General features: G+C 40.7%; 1 protein-coding gene across 1 annotated transcript in view; it reads left to right on the forward strand.

Moving 5' to 3' along the window:
- Positions 1-678: 678 nt before the first annotated feature.
- The window catches only part of CSTF3 (cleavage stimulation factor subunit 3), an 81,685-nt gene continuing 62,970 nt past the window's right edge, over positions 679-19,393 (forward strand). Inside the window, exon 1 of the mRNA XM_047776044.1 lies at positions 679-895. Within this exon, the coding sequence (XP_047632000.1) occupies positions 869-895 (27 nt within the window). The 5' untranslated portion in view covers positions 679-868. The remainder of the gene's footprint in view (positions 896-19,393) is intronic.

The following is a 19,393-nucleotide window of genomic DNA, read 5'->3' on the forward strand; positions in this document are numbered from 1 at the left end:
TTTCCATGTATAACTTATTTAAACTGCAGGTACTATTGTTATTTCTATTTATAGGCAAAGAATCTGAGGCACAGAGATGTTAAACTGCCCAAGGTTACCCACCTAGAGAGAGATAAGCCAGGATTCAAAAGAATGCAGTCTGGCTCCAGAGCCTGAGTGCTATCATCAAGAACTATGATGGGATGCGGAGCTTAAAACCCATGTCTTACGGACATAAACAAGCCTTAGACACAACAGTAACCAGTGACGGTATAAATATTAATGCTCTCGATCAGTCACTCTCATACTCCCAAAGTGTGAAAAGCATTAGCTGAGACCATAGAAAACTTCATGGATTCCTATTTCCAAAACATAGGAGCCATTTAACACTTAGCTTTGCTCCCTAAAATGGCCAGTTTGCTTGAATTGAATTGATTGGCAATCTTCAAGAGAGGAGAGGCCAGCTCCTCAGCATGATAATTAAATTCCAAAAGGCGCGCGAACTTCCCGGAGAAACAGTTTCCCGCCTCCTAGCCGGTTGCAGCCAGCTCAGCAACAGCCTCTCCAACCCCGGGCCTTGACGTCAGTACACGCATTGGGCCCGCCCCTGGCATCTTCCTGCTTCTGCGCGATTGAGTAACCAGGGAGTTTCGCTCTTAACTCCGCCCACTGCCCCGGAAGTTAATGGGGGAAGCCACACCTCCTTCTTCGGCCGGCAGGGACGCAGCCATTTTAATTCATATCTGAGTGGGCGGTGGCGATTCGTGTTGGCGGTCTGGCTCCGCAGGGCAGGGGGCAACTTTTCTGGCTTGGGGGAGGTTTTTTGTTTAATTTTTCTTTTCTAGCTTGGCATCGCGGGCCAGTTCGCACGTTCTAATCGACTGAGGCCATGTCAGGAGACGGAGCCACGGAGCAGGTGAGGAAGGAGAGTGGTGGGGCCTCGTGGCGACCTCTTCTCTCCACGTCTGTGTTCGTCCGAGTACTCCAGCCATGTTCGCTTGAGGAAGGAATTAGGGGTTTAATGAACCCGCAGGACCGGGTACCGAAGAACGGTGGGAACGGGGAAAGAGCTGAGATTTAAAACTCTTTTGGCTTCTCTGTCTTGGGCGTTAATATGAACAAATATTTGATTCACACAATAGCCGGGCAGCTGCTTCGTCCCGTTTTGGTCCTGGGACTACCCCAGTGAGATTTCTTCTTTTAATACCATTTGGTGTTAAGGGATTAGGGATTGATTATTTTAACGTGTTCTTGCTGTTCTCGAAAAACTTGACAGTGTCTCCTTCACCGCCTTTGTGGTATATCCAGAAGTAAATCGCTATTTTGAGAAATAATTTGAGTTGAAACTCTGGGGAAATAAGATTCTTGGCAGAGCGAATGAAGAAGGAAGTAGTTTAGGGGTAGAGAGCATGGCTGTGTTGAGATTTGGGAATTTTGTGGCTTTCTCCTGCTCCCTTTTCTCTGTTCTATCAACATTTCATTTTGGATTTTCAAACCGCAAAAGTAGTTGTAGAATTTGATAAATCGGAAACGAGAAGTCTGTTTTGGCCACTGTTAAGTAAAAGCATCTGTTTTAGTACTGGGTATGTGACTTTTAAGTATTTTAAGATTCAGGTTTTTAGTTAAATGATTTTTCTTCTTTTGCTCTTTATTCATAGTTTTGTAGGAGAGAATTGCCTTTTTATTTTGAAAGAGGAGACATACTTTATGGAAGATGTCAGTTTATTTTCGATTTAAGTCTGGTATGTTTAGGTAAATAGTTTTAAAATGGAGGGAGGCTAGCTAGCATGCAGAGTCTCAATTTCCTGAAATTTCGCATTGCCATAGCAACAAAATACACTTAAGTTTTCGGTTTTCAAGAGGCCAGCTTATGATGTGGGGGCTGTTTTTGGAGGTTGACAAGATAGCGGCAGAATTGGAGCATTTCTATTCAACATTCTGGATAACTAAATTTTATTATATCGGGAAAGTATGGCTAAACTGAATTTTGTGTTTGCTCGTTGACTAATTTCAGTCCTGAAAATTTCACAGTGTTTACAGTTTACATGCTGTTAGAATTCCCAAGAACACAAGGTCTTAAAAATTATGTCAAATCTTTTTATGTATACTAACCCTTTTTCTGGGTTCATGTTTTGTCATGTGAAAGTCGAGGGGTAATACTGAGGATTTCGTTGTAAGTTACCCGGAATTCATTGTTAATTCTTAAATTTATCTAAAATTGTAAACACTGTGAAATATTGCCATGACTTTTCATTTCAGAACTGTGGTGTTTTAAATGGGAGAGAAAGTAGTAAAAATTTACAGAGAAAAATTTCACCTGTAAGTTTTCTTGTGCAAGGTTTAGGACATAAGGAAAAGTACAGTGAATACCTACAGTGCAGTTTTTCACCTAGGAGTGACAATTGTTGAACGTTTTGCCATTTGCTTTATCTCCTTGTACTTATTTATTTGAAACTAAGTCGACATATATTCAGCCCCTCATTTCAGTATTTTCTTATATAGTATAAGGGTATTAATGCTGTTACGTAACCATTATATGATTTCCCACCTAAGAAGATTAAGTAGCAATACTGTATCATTTCTAAACTTCAGTGGTATTCAGATTTCCCCAGTTGGTCCTAAGAATGTGATTCATAGGTTTTTGTTTTTGTTTTTTAAATTAGACTCTAATCTAGGTTTACATTGTCTCATTTGGTTATGTTTCTTGAATAGTCCCTTCGTTTTTTTTGTCCCTGAAGATTTTTTTTTTTTGTCTTTTTGCCTTTTCCAGCCGCATATGGAGGTTCCCAGGCTAGGGATCAAATCAGAGCTGTACCCCCCGGCCTACACCAGAGCCACAGCAACGCCAGATCCAAGCCGGAGTCTGCAACCTGCACCACAGCTCACGGCAATGCCGGATCCTTAACCCACTGAGCAAGGTCAGGGACTGAACCCAAAACCTCATGGTTCCTAGTCGGATTTGTTAACCACTGCGCCACGACGGGAACTCCTCCCCAAAGATATTTATTTGAAGAATCCAGAACAGTTTTCTTGTAGAGAACTCATTTTTTGAGTTTTTTTGATTTGAGTATGTGTGTGGTGTCATTTAATGTGTCCCCTCATCTTATGTATTTCCTGAAAATTATGGTTATGACTAAACTCAGAGCTTTGTTAGTATTCAGGTTAAATATTTTTGGGTTACAGACTGTATCTCATATTAAGAGGCACTTAATGCTAGGTTGTTCGACTCTTTGTAGTGGTTAAATTTGGTCACTTGGTTAGGGTAGTGACTGCTGTATCTCTTCTTTGTAAAGGATTATTTTTCTCCTTTGCAGTTAGTAATCTGGATTGATAACTGTGTTCCTCAGTAAACGTTTATCTAGTTATTTATCATCAAATGATAGTCCTTGAAAAAGTCAGTTATTTCCTTGGAGGTGGCAAGTGGTGGTTTTAAAAAAAAATCTATTGTGTCTCTACTTAATGGCTCATTTTTCTGCAAAGAAGAAATTCCTTTTTTTTTTTTTTCCCTCCTGTTCTCTTTAAAGATTTGAGTATCTGGATTCATGAGGTGTCTGTCTGTCTCCCTCTCCTTATCGACTCTTAACTTGTCACTCTTAACTTGTCCTGGCCTTTATGATGCCTCCTTTATTTTTTCCATCTGTCTAAAAGACAATACCAAAAAAATAGTCATCTTCATATAAACTTTTAAACTTGTAAAAGATACATTTCAAACATGCAAGAAAAAAGAATAGTATAGGGGTTCCTATGTGGCTCAGTGGGTTAAGTATCCAGCAACATAGATGTGGCCAAAAGAGAAAATAATGTAAGATGTGATGTTCCTGTGTTAGAGTTTCAACTCACAGCTAAATTGTTTTCTCCTTTTTTCTGTACTTTTACTTACTCTTCCCACCCCATTACTTTGAAGCAAATCTCAGATACTATATTATTCATCTTTACTTGAAATGGTAATTAAATAACTTAAACCTTGAAGAGTAACATGATTAAGGAATTCCCATTGTGCCTCAGCTGTTAAGAATCCAGCACTGTCTCTCTAAGGATGCAGGTTCCATCCCTGGCCTTGCTCAGTAGGTTAAGGCCTTGAGTTGCTGAAAGCTGCAGGCATTGGTCACAGAGGAGGCTTAGATGCAGTTTTGCTGTTGCTGTAGCCTGCAGCTGCAGCTCTGATTCAACCCCTAGCTTGTGAACTTCATAGGCCATGGGTGTGGCCTAAAAAAAAGAGTAATGTGATTTAAAAAAAGATAAATCAAGTAGCTTGCTCGATGTATAAGGCAACAGTTAGTGAAACTTTAGAGGAAAAGTGAGTGCTGATGGACGAGGGACAAAAAATTAAACAAAACTGAAGAATAATAAGAAAAAAAATCAGAACTACTCTGAATCATGGATTTGCTTTGGAAAGATGCCAAGGGATGAGACAGACAAAGAATCCTGCAAGATAAGTGTAGATTTCTTTTAGCTGTATACATTTGAAACTCAAAAAAATTTGGTTCGGTAAACCTGATAATATCTTAAATTTGTTATTCAAAAATATAGGTGGTCTTTCTTGGTACTGAATCGCTAGATTTGTGCTTTGTGAAAGAGGGAAATGATTGTAGGCAAGCAAAATCACAGTTAAGATTTATTTATTTATTTAAACTCTTGTCAGAAAGTTCTTGTTTTACTTTGAGAGCACTGTTTAAATTATCTTGCAGTGTTGGTGGGTATTCTTCTGGAACTTGACGTTTACTGTTTTTGCCAGTTTAATGGTGACAAAACTATTTGCATATAGGTTTTCCTCTATAATGAAAGCACATCTGGTTCCTTTGTGTAATCATGGCTATATTTTTATCATGTACATTTTTTACTGCTTGATTCAACTTTTGATCACATTCTTCTGATCCATTTTACCTTGTGCACCACCCCTACAGCATTTAATAGGCTATTGTTTAGTTCCTTCCCGGGGTTTTAAGTTGAATGGGCTACCTTAAAAAACTGAAAAACAGGAGTTCCCTTGTGGGGTAGCGGGTTAAGGATCCAGCATCATTGCAGCGGCCTGGGTTGCCTCTGTGGCACTGGTTGGATGCCTGGGAACTTCCACATGCCTGAGGTGTGACAAAAACAAAACCTAGAAGCACTGTTTTAAATGTGTTCAGTAAATGGATGAATTTTTGCATACAGGCTATATGCTTTATGTTAAAAAATTTTAAGAATTGTATCTCTTAGGAAGGCAGGTACTTAAATGATTAACACAAAGTAAAATACTTTGGGCATAGGAGTGGATATCTCTAAAGTTCTGTTGGTAAGAGAAAGGGAGAGAAATGTATTTGGCTGAGTCAATTCCCATGAACTGTTAAATCCCTAAAATTCTGTTTTTACACTGCTGTCTTTTAGAAAGAAGATTTCAGTTTTCAACAATTAATAGCCCATCCTGAATTAGGAAGGCCTCAAATATAAAAGGAATGATCCTTACTTTGGAAAAATTGCAAGAGTTGAAGGAGCACAAAATAATTGCCAGGAGTTCTTAACAAACGGGAATTCAAGGCGATAAATTCGTGTCTTGCTTTTGGTGAAAAATACAATTAGGAAGACAGAAAATATGAGAAGTGTGTTATGTTATATACTTAACTAATAAGGAAAGACAGATGAAATATTCAATATTGAAACCTGATTTATTTTGTTGGTACTATTAGTATTTAGTAGGGGTTACAAGGGAATAGTGCCTTTCCCCCCACCCCCCACTTTTTAGGGCCGCACCCCAGCATATGGAAGTTCCCAGGGCTAGGGGTCCATTCAGAGCTATAGCTGCTGGCCTATGACACAGCCACACCAGCTCCAAGCTCTGTCTGTGATCCACACCACAGCTCACAGCAATGGAGCTCGGCAACCCGCTGAGCGAGGCTAGGGATCGAACCTGCAACCTCATAGTTCCTAGTCGGATTTGTTTCCACTTCGCCACAACAGGAACTCCTGGATAGCGCCAATTTTAAACCCAAGCGGATGTGTGTGTGTGTATATATTCTCACACCAATACCAAATGTTCAGGGAAAACAAAGACAAATTCACAACATATATATTTATATTAGACAGTGTGTTCTTTGGATTCAGTTATTCTTATCCGTCTTTAACAAAATCTGTTTGTAATAATCTTTCCTATTCCCCCCCCCTTTTTTTTGTCATTTTAGGGCCACACCCGAGGCATGTGGAGGTTCCCAGGCTAGGGGTTAAAATGGAGCGGTAGCTGCTGGCCTATACCACAGCTGCAGCATCGACAGATCCGAGCCATGTCTGCGACCTACACCACAGCTCAAGGCAATGCCACATCCTTAACTCACTGAGTCGAGGCCTGGGACCAAACCCAAAACCTCATGGTTCCTAGTTGGATTCGTTTCCACTGTGTCACAATGGGAACCCCCCCCCTCCCGCCCCGCCATTTTAAGTGCTGTTTAGTATAACAGTTTTGAGCAGGCACATTTGATTTGATCTTTAATATTTCCTGAGAAAACTAACTACACAGAATACTCTTTATGGCAGTGACTGTTCCTAAGATTGATTGATCAGTATTTACAGAAATAGTGGTTTTCCTTAGAGATACAACAGAAAGGTGCTCTTGTTAGAAGAGATTGCATTTCTTCAGCATTAGAAATACAGAAATTTATACCTTAGATCTTTTAGAATGGAAAAATCTATTCAGATGTTTGTACCTATTAAGTAGATGATTGCAGGAAGCAATTCATAGTTTTAAGCTTTTCTGCAATTTTCTGTAAATCTTTATTCCTCATTAGGTAAGACCTAGTTGTGAATTTGTCTTTGTTTTCCCTGAACATTTGGTATTGATGTGAAAATTTGTTTCATTTTATTTTACTTATTTTTTTAGTCCTTTCTTAGGGCTGCACCTGCAGCATATGGACATTCCCAGGCTAGGGGTCAAGTTTGAGCCAGGGCAACTCGGGATCCAAGTCTTGTCTGTGACCTACACCACAGCTCACGGCAACGCTGGATCCCTAATCCACTGAGCAAGGCCAGGGATCGAACCAGCATCCTCATGGATGTTAGTTGGGTTCACTAACTGCTGAGTAATTCTGAACTCCAAGAATTGATTTTAAAAGGGATTTTTTTTGGGGGGGGGCAAAGGTTTAAACTTTATAAATTAATGGATAGTTTATAATAAGCAGTAAATATTGAATAATACCAGAAGGGCAAAACTATGTCCTAATTGTTGTATTTCTCATGTTTCACTTAGTTTATCAAGTGAATTAACTTTTTGGTTACTCTTGGTCTAAAGAAGCTGCATTTTCAAGTTCTAAGAGATTAAGATTTTTATTTGTTTTGTAGCTCTTTCTTTCCTAGGGAATGAATAAAAAACTTAATAAATATAATTATTTGGAGCAATAACTGTTACCCTGTTTTTTTCTCCTTTAAGTTTTTGAAGTGTTTGCATGTTTTTAGATTTTAGTTTTGGAAAGGTTTGAAGAGATTATATATGCAGGATACACATTCAGATTCATTCAGGAAAAGAAAACATCTAGTAGAGTTTCGTTGCACTGGTAGAGGAAACAGGAGTAAGCTGGTGTCTAATATTAATGTCACCTGTCTTTTGCTTTGTTCTATAGGCATATGAATTGGCTCAGTTACTACTTGTAGATGGTCTTGTGGAATGAGACCCCTTTTTTTTTTTTTGCTTTTTAGGGCCGCATCTGTGGCATATGGAGGTTCCCACACTAAGGATCAAATTGGTGCTGCAGCTGCCGGCCTACACCACAGCCACAGCAATGCCAGATCCTAGCCAAATTTGTGACCACAGCTCATGGCAATGCCGGAAGCTTAACCCACTGAGGGGGGCCAGGGATTGAACCCATATCCTCATGGATACGGGTTGGGTTTGTTACTGCTGAGCCACAATGGGAACTCCTACCCTATTCTACTTTTAATTTTGAAAAAAAAGATTGACTACCAAGAGAGACTTAAGACTGTCTCTAGTATTTTCAGTTTTCTTAATGTTTTAACTACAGTAACCAAGGAATGACTTGGGTCAGGTGCCCCCCTGCCCCCTTTTGGAGGAAACATTTGGAAAAAAATTTATTTATAGAACAGATGGATTAGGTTGTGTTTGTCAAAATGGAGTTGATGGTCCATTGCATCATAATCCGTTAGGTGCTTCATAAAAGTAGAGGTGCCTATACCTCAATTTCAGACATGCTGTAACAGATTCTGTAGGTGAGACCGAGTATCTTCATTGGAAATGAGTATCACAGGAGATTTTTATGTAAAAGACATTTTACAAACCACTTAATTAAGTTAGGGATTAAAAATACCTGAACCTTTGAATTTGTTTTTGAATACCTTCTTAATAAAATAGATGGAGAAAAACATTGCAGATCCTTTGAGGATTGTCAGGCCTTTGATAGTATTTTATTGATTTTTCTCCCCCTACTATATTGAGTCATTCATTACCCTTAGTAGTGGAAAATACACATTATAGAACTAGGTTTGAGACTCTTTCCTTGGTTGTTTTGTTGCAAAGATCAGCAAAAATCTTTTTTTTATCTTTAATTTTTTGGCCACACTTGCAGCATATGGAAGTTCCTGGGCCAGGGATTTGCAACACAGGAGTTTAATCACCTATCTCCCTCCATACTTTTAACATTTATCACTTGGTTTAAATTTTCGCTGATATCTGGTATAATTTAATTTCCATATGACCTCCAGCATAACACTTTCTCCATTTACCATAGAAACAGGCTATTTGGAGAAAGAGAACTACATTTGTTTTTTCTATCCAAATTTTACTTCCTTGTGACTTCACCCCCCCCAACAACTCCTTAATATTAATTAGCTATCATATAGAACGTGGCTTGCAGCTTAACTCAGTTAAGCTGAGAGGCTACATGACATCTCCATAGTTAGATGAAAAGCCTATTAAAAATGCTTCTCATGGAGGTCCCGCTGTGGTGCAGTGGGTTAAGGATGCTGTGTAGGTAGTGGCTGAGGCTCAGATTTGATCCCTATCTAAGGAACTTCGATGTGCGACAGGTGTGGCCAAAAAAGAACTTCTCCCTTTTCCAACCACATAACTGTAGTTTTATGGTCTTAAACTTTGATAAACAATATGTTACAGTAGATTATAAGCAAAGCAGATAATGTCTCTATTTAGCCAGACATTAAAGAGCTCACAGAAATGGAAGACAGTGCCATTGTCACTAATTCTTTTTTCTTTTTATGACCACACCTGTAGAATACGGAAGTTACCAGGCTAGGGCTGGAATTAGAGCTGCAGCTGCAACCTATGCTGCAGCTTATGGCAACGCTGAATCCTTAACCCACTGAGCCACAATGGGAATTCCTTCACTATTTTTTGTTTTGTTTTAGAAAATATTTTCTATAAAATTATACGTTTATTTTAAAATGAATTAACAGGAGTTCCCGTCGTGGCGCAGTGGTTAACGAATCCGACTAGGAACCATGAGGTTGCGGGTTGGGTCCCTGCCCTTGCTCAGTGGGTTAACGATCCGGCGTTGCCGTGAGCTGTGGTGTAGGCTGCAGACGCGGCTCGGATCCTTCGTTGCTGTGGCTCTGGCGTAGGTTAGAGACTACAGCTCCGATTCGACCCCTAGCCTGGGAACCTCCATATGCCGCGGGAGCAGCCCAAGAAATAGCAAAAAAAAAAAAAAGTAAATAAATAAAATGAATTAACAAGTTAGAAATTTTACAGTTTAATTCCTAATATGGTAATATTTTTAGATTTAACCCACATTTAAAAAAAAAAATCTCTTTGGTTCCTCAGTTGTATTTCTCTCCTTTTTTTTGGCTGCCCTGTGGCATAAGGAGTTTGGATTTGAGCCACTGCAGTGGTGCCTGGGATCAAACCTGTGTCCCATTGTTGAAAAGACGCCACCAATCCTGATGTGTCACAGTGGGAACCCCTGATTCCTTAGTGTAAGAGTGCAAAGCAGTTTGTTTTTTGTTTGTTTGTTGTTGTTGTTGTTTTTGGCTGTCCCTGTGGCATGGGAAAGTTCCTGGGCCAGGGATTGAACCCATGCAGTAGCAGTGACAGCATTGGATCCTTAACCCATGGCACAACCAGGGAACTCCAATAAAACTGTAGAAAGTTGGAGAACTGTTGAAATAGTGCATGGAGCCTGTGAGGCAGTGTCCATAGTTCTTTTTCTCTGAGTTAGCTCCATATAAGAAAAGGATAAACATAGAAAGTAAAAAACACTGTCAACTGAAGGGGAGAAAATTTTCGTCAATCATATATCCCATAAAGGACTAATATCCATAATAAGTAAAGAACTCTTAACAATTCAGTAACAAAAAGATAACAATTAAAAATGGGCAGGAAGAGAGTTCCCTGGTGGCTCAACTGGTTAAGGATCCAGCATTGTTACTGCTATGGCTCTGGTTGCTGCTGTGGTGTGGGTTCAATCCCTAGCCCAGGAATATTTGCATGCTCTAGGAGTGGCAAAAAAAAAAAAGGAATTTGAAAAGACATTTCTCTAAAGATACACAAATAGCTGCTAAAAACAAGTTGGTGACCTAGTGGAGAAGTTGGAACCCTCATACTGGTGGGACTATAAAATGGTTCAGTCACTTTGGAAAACAGTCTGACAGTTTTTCATTTTAAACATGGAATTGCCTTATGACCTAGCAACTTCTAGGTATATACCTAAGAAAAAGAAAAAACAAAATGAACTCCTCTTAAAAGCTGGAAATAGGAGTTCCTGCTGTGACACAGTTGGTTAGGTATCCGGTGTTGCCATAGCTATGGTAAAGGTCACAGCTGTGGTTGGGATTCTATCCCTAACCAGGGAACTCCCATATGCTGAAGGTGCGGCCAAAAAAAAAAAAATTGTAAATAATCTTTGGAGTTCCTATTGTGGCTCAGCGAGTTAGGGTTAAGATTCTGGCTTGTATCCACGAGTATGCGGGTTCAATCCCTGGCTGCTTCTTCAGTGGGTTAAGGATCTAGTATTTCCGCAAGCTGTGGCATAGGTCACAGATGTGGCTCAGATCTAGTGTTGCTGCGTCTGTTGTGTAGGCAGGCAGCTGTAGCACTAGGCCAGAAACTTCCATGTGCCCCAGGTGTGGCCCTAAAAAGAAAAACAACTAGAAATAATCCAGATGTTCATCAACTGATGAATAAATAAAATGATGAGATATCCATACAATGGAATATTTGGTAATAGAAAACATAATGCTATGTAATAAAACGTGAACTTTGAGAACACGCAAAGTGAAAGTCAGAAACAAAACCAAGTGTATGATATTTCCATGAAATACCCGCATATCTGTGGAAACTAAGTTGGTGGTTGCCTGGGGCTAGAGGAGTTGGGAAATGGGAATGACTTAATCAGTATGGGTTTCTATTTGAGAAGATAAAAAAATTTTTTTAAATCTATTGTTATAATGAACATACTAAATTTAAGCCATTGAATTTTACACTTTAAATAGGTGATTTGTATGGTATGTGATTATGTCTCAGTAAAGCCGTTATTAAAAACAAAAGGTCTGAAGTTCTCTGGAGGTGCAGTCAGTGGGTTTAAGGATCTGACATGGTCATTGCTGTAGCTCAGGTCACTGCTGTGGTATCGGTTTTATCCTTGCCTGAGAACTTCTGCTTGCTGTGGAAGCAGCCAAATTATACAAATACACGTATAATGTATCCTATCTCCATACTTTTAGCCACTTGTACAGAGAGGAAAGTTGTTATTTTAGCTGTGCACTACTATTAGAAAAACAGTTAATAGAGCAGATGCTGGAGATAGTTCCTCAGTAACATTTTCACCTTATTCAAAAATTAGTGGCATCTAGTTCACAATTTCTTTTTTGTCTTTTTAGGACTGCACCTACAGCATATAGAGGTTCCCTGGCTAGGGGTCGAATCGGAGCTGTAGGTGCTGGCCTACACCACAGTGACAGCAATGCCAGATCTGAGCCACGCCTTTGACATACATACACCACAGCTCACAGCAACCCCGGATCCTTAGCCCACTGAGCAAGGCCGGGGATTGAACCTGTGTCCTCATGGATACTCGGGTTTGTTAACCACTGGGCCATGACGGAACTCCCAGTTCACAATTTTTTTCTGATTTTTGAACCCATTCAAAATAGTATATGTTGGTGTATAACTCTATACTCCATGCGGTCGAGTTATTTTTCTGGTTTTTAAAATTGTGCAAATCAAAGAAGTTCCCAATGTCCTACTAATAATAAACGTGCATGCCTTGGGAGCTAGTTCAGCTTTTGTTCTGCTCTTGATTCGGTGCCCATCCTACTCCCCATTAACATCACCATTATCTTCTTCCCGAAGAATGGTAATGGGATTACACTTTATTCTAAAGACAAAAGCTGGATTTTGATAGTTTCTTAGTGTTTGGGGGACATGTAAGGATGACATTGGCTGTTCTTTTGCTGTAACGAAGCAGAGTTCTGACATCATTCCATTACAAGTGGGCACTGGAAACTTGCCGCAAGTTTTCTTCAAGTAGTCTCTTTCTCTGATCTGGCAACAGAGTCAGGAAATAATAATAAAACTCCATTCTGTATGGAAGCTCAGTCTCCTTGTGGATACTAGAATTTTCCTTTGCTCTACAGCAGTTTGGTAACCAGGCCACAAAACAAAAATGAAAACAACAATTTCATGCTTTTGATTACCTAGCTGGTTCATAGCTGTGATGGTGAATGCCTTTTTATCGTGGGAATTAAATGTGACCTTCAACAGAGGATACTCTTGGCCATTTTGGTTTAACCCCCCCCCCCCCATTTTTTTCTCTGCCCTAAGGCATGGAGTTCCCAGGCCAGGGATCAGATCTGAACAGCAATCACAACCTAAGCTGCAGCTGTGGCAACGTTGGATCCCTAACCCACTGTGCTGGGCCGGGGATTGAACCTGCGACCAGCACTCCCGAGATACCACTGATCCCATTGTGCCACGGTGGAAACTTCTACCTTCCTTTTTAATTAATTCAGTTGATTATTATCTATATAGATTGTTTTTGTTTTAAGGCCACACCCTCGGGATATGGAGGTTCTCAGGCTGGGGGTCTAATCAATGCTACAGCTGCTGGCCTACACCACAGCTCACAGCAACACCAGATCCATAACCCACTGAGCGAGGCCAGGGATGGAACCCAAAACCTCATGGATACTAATTGGGTTTGTTAACTGCTGAGCCACTACAAGAACTCCTGTATAGATTGTTTTATGAACATTTAACTATATCCTTGTTGAGAGGAAAACATTTAGGGTAGTAAGACATTCTGAAAAGAGCCAGCTGTGGTTTCTCCTGGATTCTAATTGGACAGTGGGCGGATTTGTGCATTATATTTTTCATTGTGAAGTAGGGTGATCTGTTACTTAACAAGGAATGACACTTAATGAGTAACATAGTAGATGCTCAGATTTGTGTGTGTGTGTGTGTGTGTTTTTTAAGGGTGGCACCTACGACATAGGGAAGTTCCCAGGTGAGGGGTCGAATTGGAGCTGTAGCTGCCAGCCTTCACCACAGCCATGGCAACACGGGATCCAAGCTGTGTCTGACCTGCACCACAGCTTATGGCAACGCCACATCCTTAACCAACTGAGCAAGGCCAGGGATAGAACCCACACCTTCATGGATACTAGTCAGGTTTGTTACTGCTGACCCATGACAGAACAAGCCGCCCCCCCGCGCGCTTTAGCATCTGATCCAGCATCCTTTGCATGGATTCTTTAATTTGTGGTAAACCCCCCAAGTGTCTGTGGATAGAATTTTCGGGGTTCCATGAACTTGGATGGGCAAAAGTATGTTCACTAATCTCTAAGTGAAATTGAGTCTATCCTTCTATTATGAACGTAGGGAAGAAACCACACTAGCAGTATTCAGGAACAACTTTGTTACTAGGACAGAAATATTAATACTGTTGCACTCATCACTAGACTCACCACAAGATTTAGTTATTTCATGTGTTAAATATCTATGACTATATAAAACTTTGTTTAAAATATTTTGATAATTATTTTTCAGTATAATTGATTTCCTTTGAAATCCTGCGTAGTTTGTTTTTTGTATTTAAGAACATTATCCTGAGAAAGGGCCCACAGGCTTCACTAAACTGCAGGAAGATTCAGTGGCACCAAAAGAAAAAAGTTAGGGACTGCTACAGAGCCATAATTTTCAACTTAGGCTGCACGTTAGAACCAGCTGGAGAGTTTTTAAAAATTAGTGACTGGGAGTTACCATTGTGGCTCAGCAGGTTAAGAACCCAACTAAGTATTCATGAGGATGCAGGTTTGATTCCTGGCCTCGCTCAGTGGGTCGAGGATCTGGTGTTGCTGCAGGCTGCGGCGTAGCTGGCAGATGTAGCTGGGATCCTGTGTTGGCTGTGGCTGGGTTGTAAGCCAGCAGCTGCAGCTCTGATTTGACCCCTAGCGCTGGAACATCCTTATGCCATAGGTGTGGCCATTAAAAAAAAATAGTGATGATAAAGCAAGAACTAGTGACAGTCCAGACCTATTCCTAGAGATTCTGATTTAATTGATCCAGAGTGAAGGTAGAGCAACTTTTTAAATTCCCTTTACTGTAGGTGATTCTGTTGTGCTCCAGGGCTGAGAATCGCTAAAGGAATGGCTTATTTATTTCATGAAGAGACATAGTGCAGTTGTCCTGGTCAGATATTAGATGCTATTTTTCGGAGTTTTTCTGTTCTTGTACAGATTATGGTATACTTTATCGAATTTGGTGGGTTAATTGTCAGCAAGTGCATTTGAGTGATTTGGCCTCCCATCAGACTACTGTGAACAGTACTCTTCACTAGCACAAATTCCTAGCATCAATTAACTTAGCTGGTTTTTAGTTCCTGATTTAAAGTTCCTGTATCACATTTCTTTCTTTTTTTATTAACATTTTATAGTTGGTATCTTATGTATCCTAGTTTTTTTTTTGTTTGTTTTGTCAAGAAGTAAACTGTTTCGTAGGTCACAGACGAGGCTCAGATCCCAAGTTGCTGTGGCTATGGCGTAGGCCGGCAGCTACAGCACCGATTTACACCTAGCTTGGGAACCTCCATATGTCTCGGGTGCGGCCTTGAAAAAGAAAAAAAGAAAAGAAAAGAAACCCTAAATATTCTGGAGTTCCCGTAGTGACGCAGAGGTTAACGAATCTGACTAGGAACCGTGAGGTTGCGGGTTTGATCCCTGGCCTTGCTCAGTTGGTTAACGATCCGGCGTTGCTGTGAGCTGTGGTGTAGGTCGGTGGCTACGGCTCTGATTAGACCCCTAGCCTGGGAATCTCCATATGCCAAGGGAGCAGCCCTAGAAAAGGCAAAAAGACAAAAAAAAAAGAGCGAAGTAGTAGTAAACTGTTTGAAGGAAGTCTTTATTTTGTTGTATCCCACATGTCCCTTCAATAATATGTGGCGCGTACTAGGCACTGAACAAGTATTTCTCAGGTGAAGAGTAAAAATTCAAACAGCAGAAGAATGTACATTATAAAAGCACACTTGTGAGAGTTGCTAATGTGGCACAGTGGAAACGAATCCAACTAGTATCCACGAGGATGAGGGTTCAATCCCTGGCCTTGCTCAGTGGGTCAGGGATCCAGCATTGCCGTGAGCTGTGCTGTAGGTCGAATATGCAGCTCACATCTGGAGTTGCTGTGGCTGTGGCGTAGGCTTGCAGCAGTAGTTCCAATTCGATACCTAGACTGGGAACTGCCGTATGCCGCAGTATGGCCCCAAAAAGCAAAAAAGAAAAACGCTTGTATGTAGTTAATACATAGAAGTCTACCCAGCCAGTCTTCCTTTTTTTAATCCAGTATTATGGAAATTGTTCCATGTCGCTGTTTATAGACCTGCCTCACTTTGTTTTCTTTAGTGACTACAAATTTTATAATTTATTTAACTAGTTCTTTTATTTATTTATTTATTTATTTATTTATTTTTGCTATTTTTTGGGCCGCTATTTCTTCAGCAAGCTACGTACAAAGTTCTTCTGTATTAGAACATTATTTATTTGTCTTTTTGCTATTTCTTGGGCTGCTCCCGCGGCATATGGAGGTTCCCAGGCTAGGGGTCGAATCAGAGCTGTAGCCACCGGCCTACGCCAGAGCCACAGCAACGAAGGATCCGAGTCTCGTCTGCAACCTACACCACAGCTCACGGCAACGCCGGATCGTTAACCCACTGAGCAAGGGCAGGGACCGAACCCGCAACCTCATGGTTCCTAGTCGGATTCGTTAACCACTGCGCCATGATGGGAACTCCTAACTAGTTCTTTTATACATGATTATTTAAGTTATTCCTAGTCTTATGCAACAGCAAACAGCTGCATAGCTATTTGTGTGTACCTCTTTGTGTACATGTAGAGTAGGATAAGTTGCCAGAACTGGAATTTAGGATTAGACATTCATATTAAATTTCAGTCAATATTACTGCTTGCTCCTGTCAACAATTTGAGAATGTTTGTTTCTCTGTACCCTTGCCAGTGTAATATGAATTATAAAACACCTTTAATTGCTATCATGGCTTACTACATTTGTATTGCTTTCGAGTGTTTAAAGTTCTTTTTTTTTTTTTTTGCATACGGAGATTCCCAGGCTGGGGGTCTAGTCTGAGGTACAGCTGCCTCCTGTGCTACAGCCACAGCAATGTGTGATTCGAGCTGCGTCTGCCACCTACCCTGCAGCTTGTGGCATCGCCAGATCTTTAACCCACTGAGCAAGGCCAGGGATTGAATCTGCAACCTAATGGTTCCTAGTGGGAACCATTGCTGTGCCACAATGGGAACTCCTATTGTTCTTTTTTTATGAACTATTCAAATACATTGCTTTCTTTTTTTCAGAGTTCTGATCTTTTAGTGACTGGACTTTCTATTAATAAATTTAATACTTTTGTCATATGTGTTGGGATATTTTTGTTTTCACTCTCATTTTGATACTTTTCCCACGCACAAATGTAAACTTGACAAATTGAGTTCATTCTTTTCAAAGGCTTCTAAAGAGCCTTTCCCATGTAAAGATACATTTCAGTGTATTTTCCTCTAGTTCTTGTGTTTTGTTTTGTATTTATTTATTTATTTTGTCTTTTTAGGGCCGCACCTGCAGCACATGGAAGTTCCCAGGCTAGGGGTTGCCAGTCTACACCACAGCCACAGCAACTTGAGATGAGAGCTGTATCTGCGACCTACACCACAGTTCACGGCAACACCGGATTCCCGACCTACTAAGTGAGGCCAGGGATGAAACCCGCATCCTGATGGATACCAGTCAGATTCATTTCTGCTGTGCCACAATGGGAGCTCCCTCTTGTGTTTTGTTTTTAATGTTCAAGTCTGTAATCTATCTGAAATTAATTTGGTAACAAAGGAAAAAAATAGGAATCCAACTTTGATAGTTGACTTTGCAGTTACTCTGACAGATACAGCTATTCTAGCACCATGCATTGAATAACCAACATTATGATTTGTTTGTGGGTTTTTTTGTTGCTGTTGTTGTGTGGTTTTGTTTTTGGCCCACGGCATATGGAAGTTCCAGGGCCAGGGATTGAATCCTAGCCACCGCAGTAACAATAGAATCCTTAACTGCTAGCCAACCAGGGAACTCCCCAACATTCTGATTTGAAATGCCACGTTTATTGGAGTTCCCGTCGTGGTGCAGTGGTTAACGAATCTGACTAGGAACCATGAGGTGTGGGTTCGATCCCTGCCCTTGCTCAGTGGGTTAAGGATCCGGCGTTGCCGTGAGCTGTGGTGTAGGTTGCAGACGCGGCTCGGATCCTTCGTTGCTGTGGCTCTGGCGTAGGCCAGAGACTACAGCTCCGATTCCACCCCTAGCCTGGGAACCTCCATATGCCACGAGAGCGGCCCAAGAAATGGCAAAAGAAAAAAAAAGGAAGAAATGCCACCTTTATTATTTGCTTATTTTCCACATATAGTTATCTTTCTGAACCATCCTGACCCAGGGATTGTTTATCATCATTGCAGAGCTCTTTATTGTGTCATTTGTGTTTTATTGTGTGGGTGGGGCCAGTGGACCCTCTTAAAACTTTTCTAGTTTAAGTTTCTTGAGCAAGCTACGTACAAAGTTCTTCTGTATTAGAACATTATATTTATTTATTTGTCTTTTTGCTATTTCTTGGGCTGCTCCCGCGGCATATGGAGGTTCCCAGGCTAGGGGTCGAATCAGAGCTGTAGCCACCGGCCTACGCCAGGGCCACAGCAACGAAGGATCCGAGCCGAGTCTGCAACCTACACCACAGCTCACGGCAATGCCGGATCCTTAACCCACTGAGCAAGGTCAGGGACTGAACCTGCAACCTCATGGTTCCTAGTCGGATTCATTAACCACTGCGCCACGACGGGAACTCCAGAACATTATAATTTTTTTTTTTTTTTTTAATTTTCCCACTGTACAGCAAGGGGGTCAGGTTATCCTTACATGTATACATTACAATTACATTTTTCCCCCACCCTTTCTTCTGTTGCAACATGAGTATCTAGACAAAGTTCTCAATGCTATTCAGCAGGATCTCCTTGTAAATCTATTCTAAGTTGTGTCTGATAAGCCCAAGCTCCCGATCCCTCCCACTCCTTCCCCCTCCCATCAGGCAGCCACAAGTCTCTTCTCCAAGTCCATGATTTTCTTTTCTAAGGAGATGCAGAACATTATAATTTTGATGAAAATTATATAATAGTCTTTTAGAGCGTGTTTTTCTTTCTAAATAAATGTATACTTATCAGTGGTGGAAAGTGATTTATTGCAAAGAAAGGTATATTTCTCCAAAGTAGTTTTTTTCCCCTGAACAGATGACTTTAAAACTTTTTCCCAATTGGTATTTTGCTAGAATTGCTCAATGAGATTATTAATTGCCACTTAAAAAGTAAGTGAAAGAGGGAAAAGGTTATGGGGCTTCCCTCCCTATCCCGTCTTGAATGTTACTAATGTTTATTGGCATATTATGGATTTCAATAAGTTCTACAAAAAAGGCAAAGCAAAACTTCATACAAATTAATATTTATCTGACTTATTTGAGTGTCATTTTCTTTTTGTGATACACAGTAATATTCCGGACAACTATTTGAGAAGTTATACTTGTATTTATGCCTCAGGTCCTAGATACTTTGTTTTAAGGGATGCACCTGTGGCATATGGAAGTTCCCAGGCTAGGGGTTTAATCACAGCTTCAGCTGCTGGCCTGCACCACAGCCCCAGCAACATGGGATCCCAGCCTCGTCCGAGACTTACACCGCAGCTCATGGCAACACTGGATCCTTAACCCACTGGGCGAGGCCAGGGATCGAACACTCATCCTCATGGATAGTAGTTGGGTTCGTTAACCATTGAGCCACGAAGGGAACTCCCCTAAATACTTTTTTTCTTCTTTTTTGTCTTTTTTTGTTTTTTGTCTTTTTAGGGCTGTACCCACGGCATATGGAGGTTCCCAGGCTAGAGGTCGAATCAGAGCTG

This window comes from Phacochoerus africanus, chromosome 4 (assembly GCF_016906955.1).
Source record: "Phacochoerus africanus isolate WHEZ1 chromosome 4, ROS_Pafr_v1, whole genome shotgun sequence".
NCBI lineage: Eukaryota > Metazoa > Chordata > Mammalia > Artiodactyla > Suidae > Phacochoerus > Phacochoerus africanus.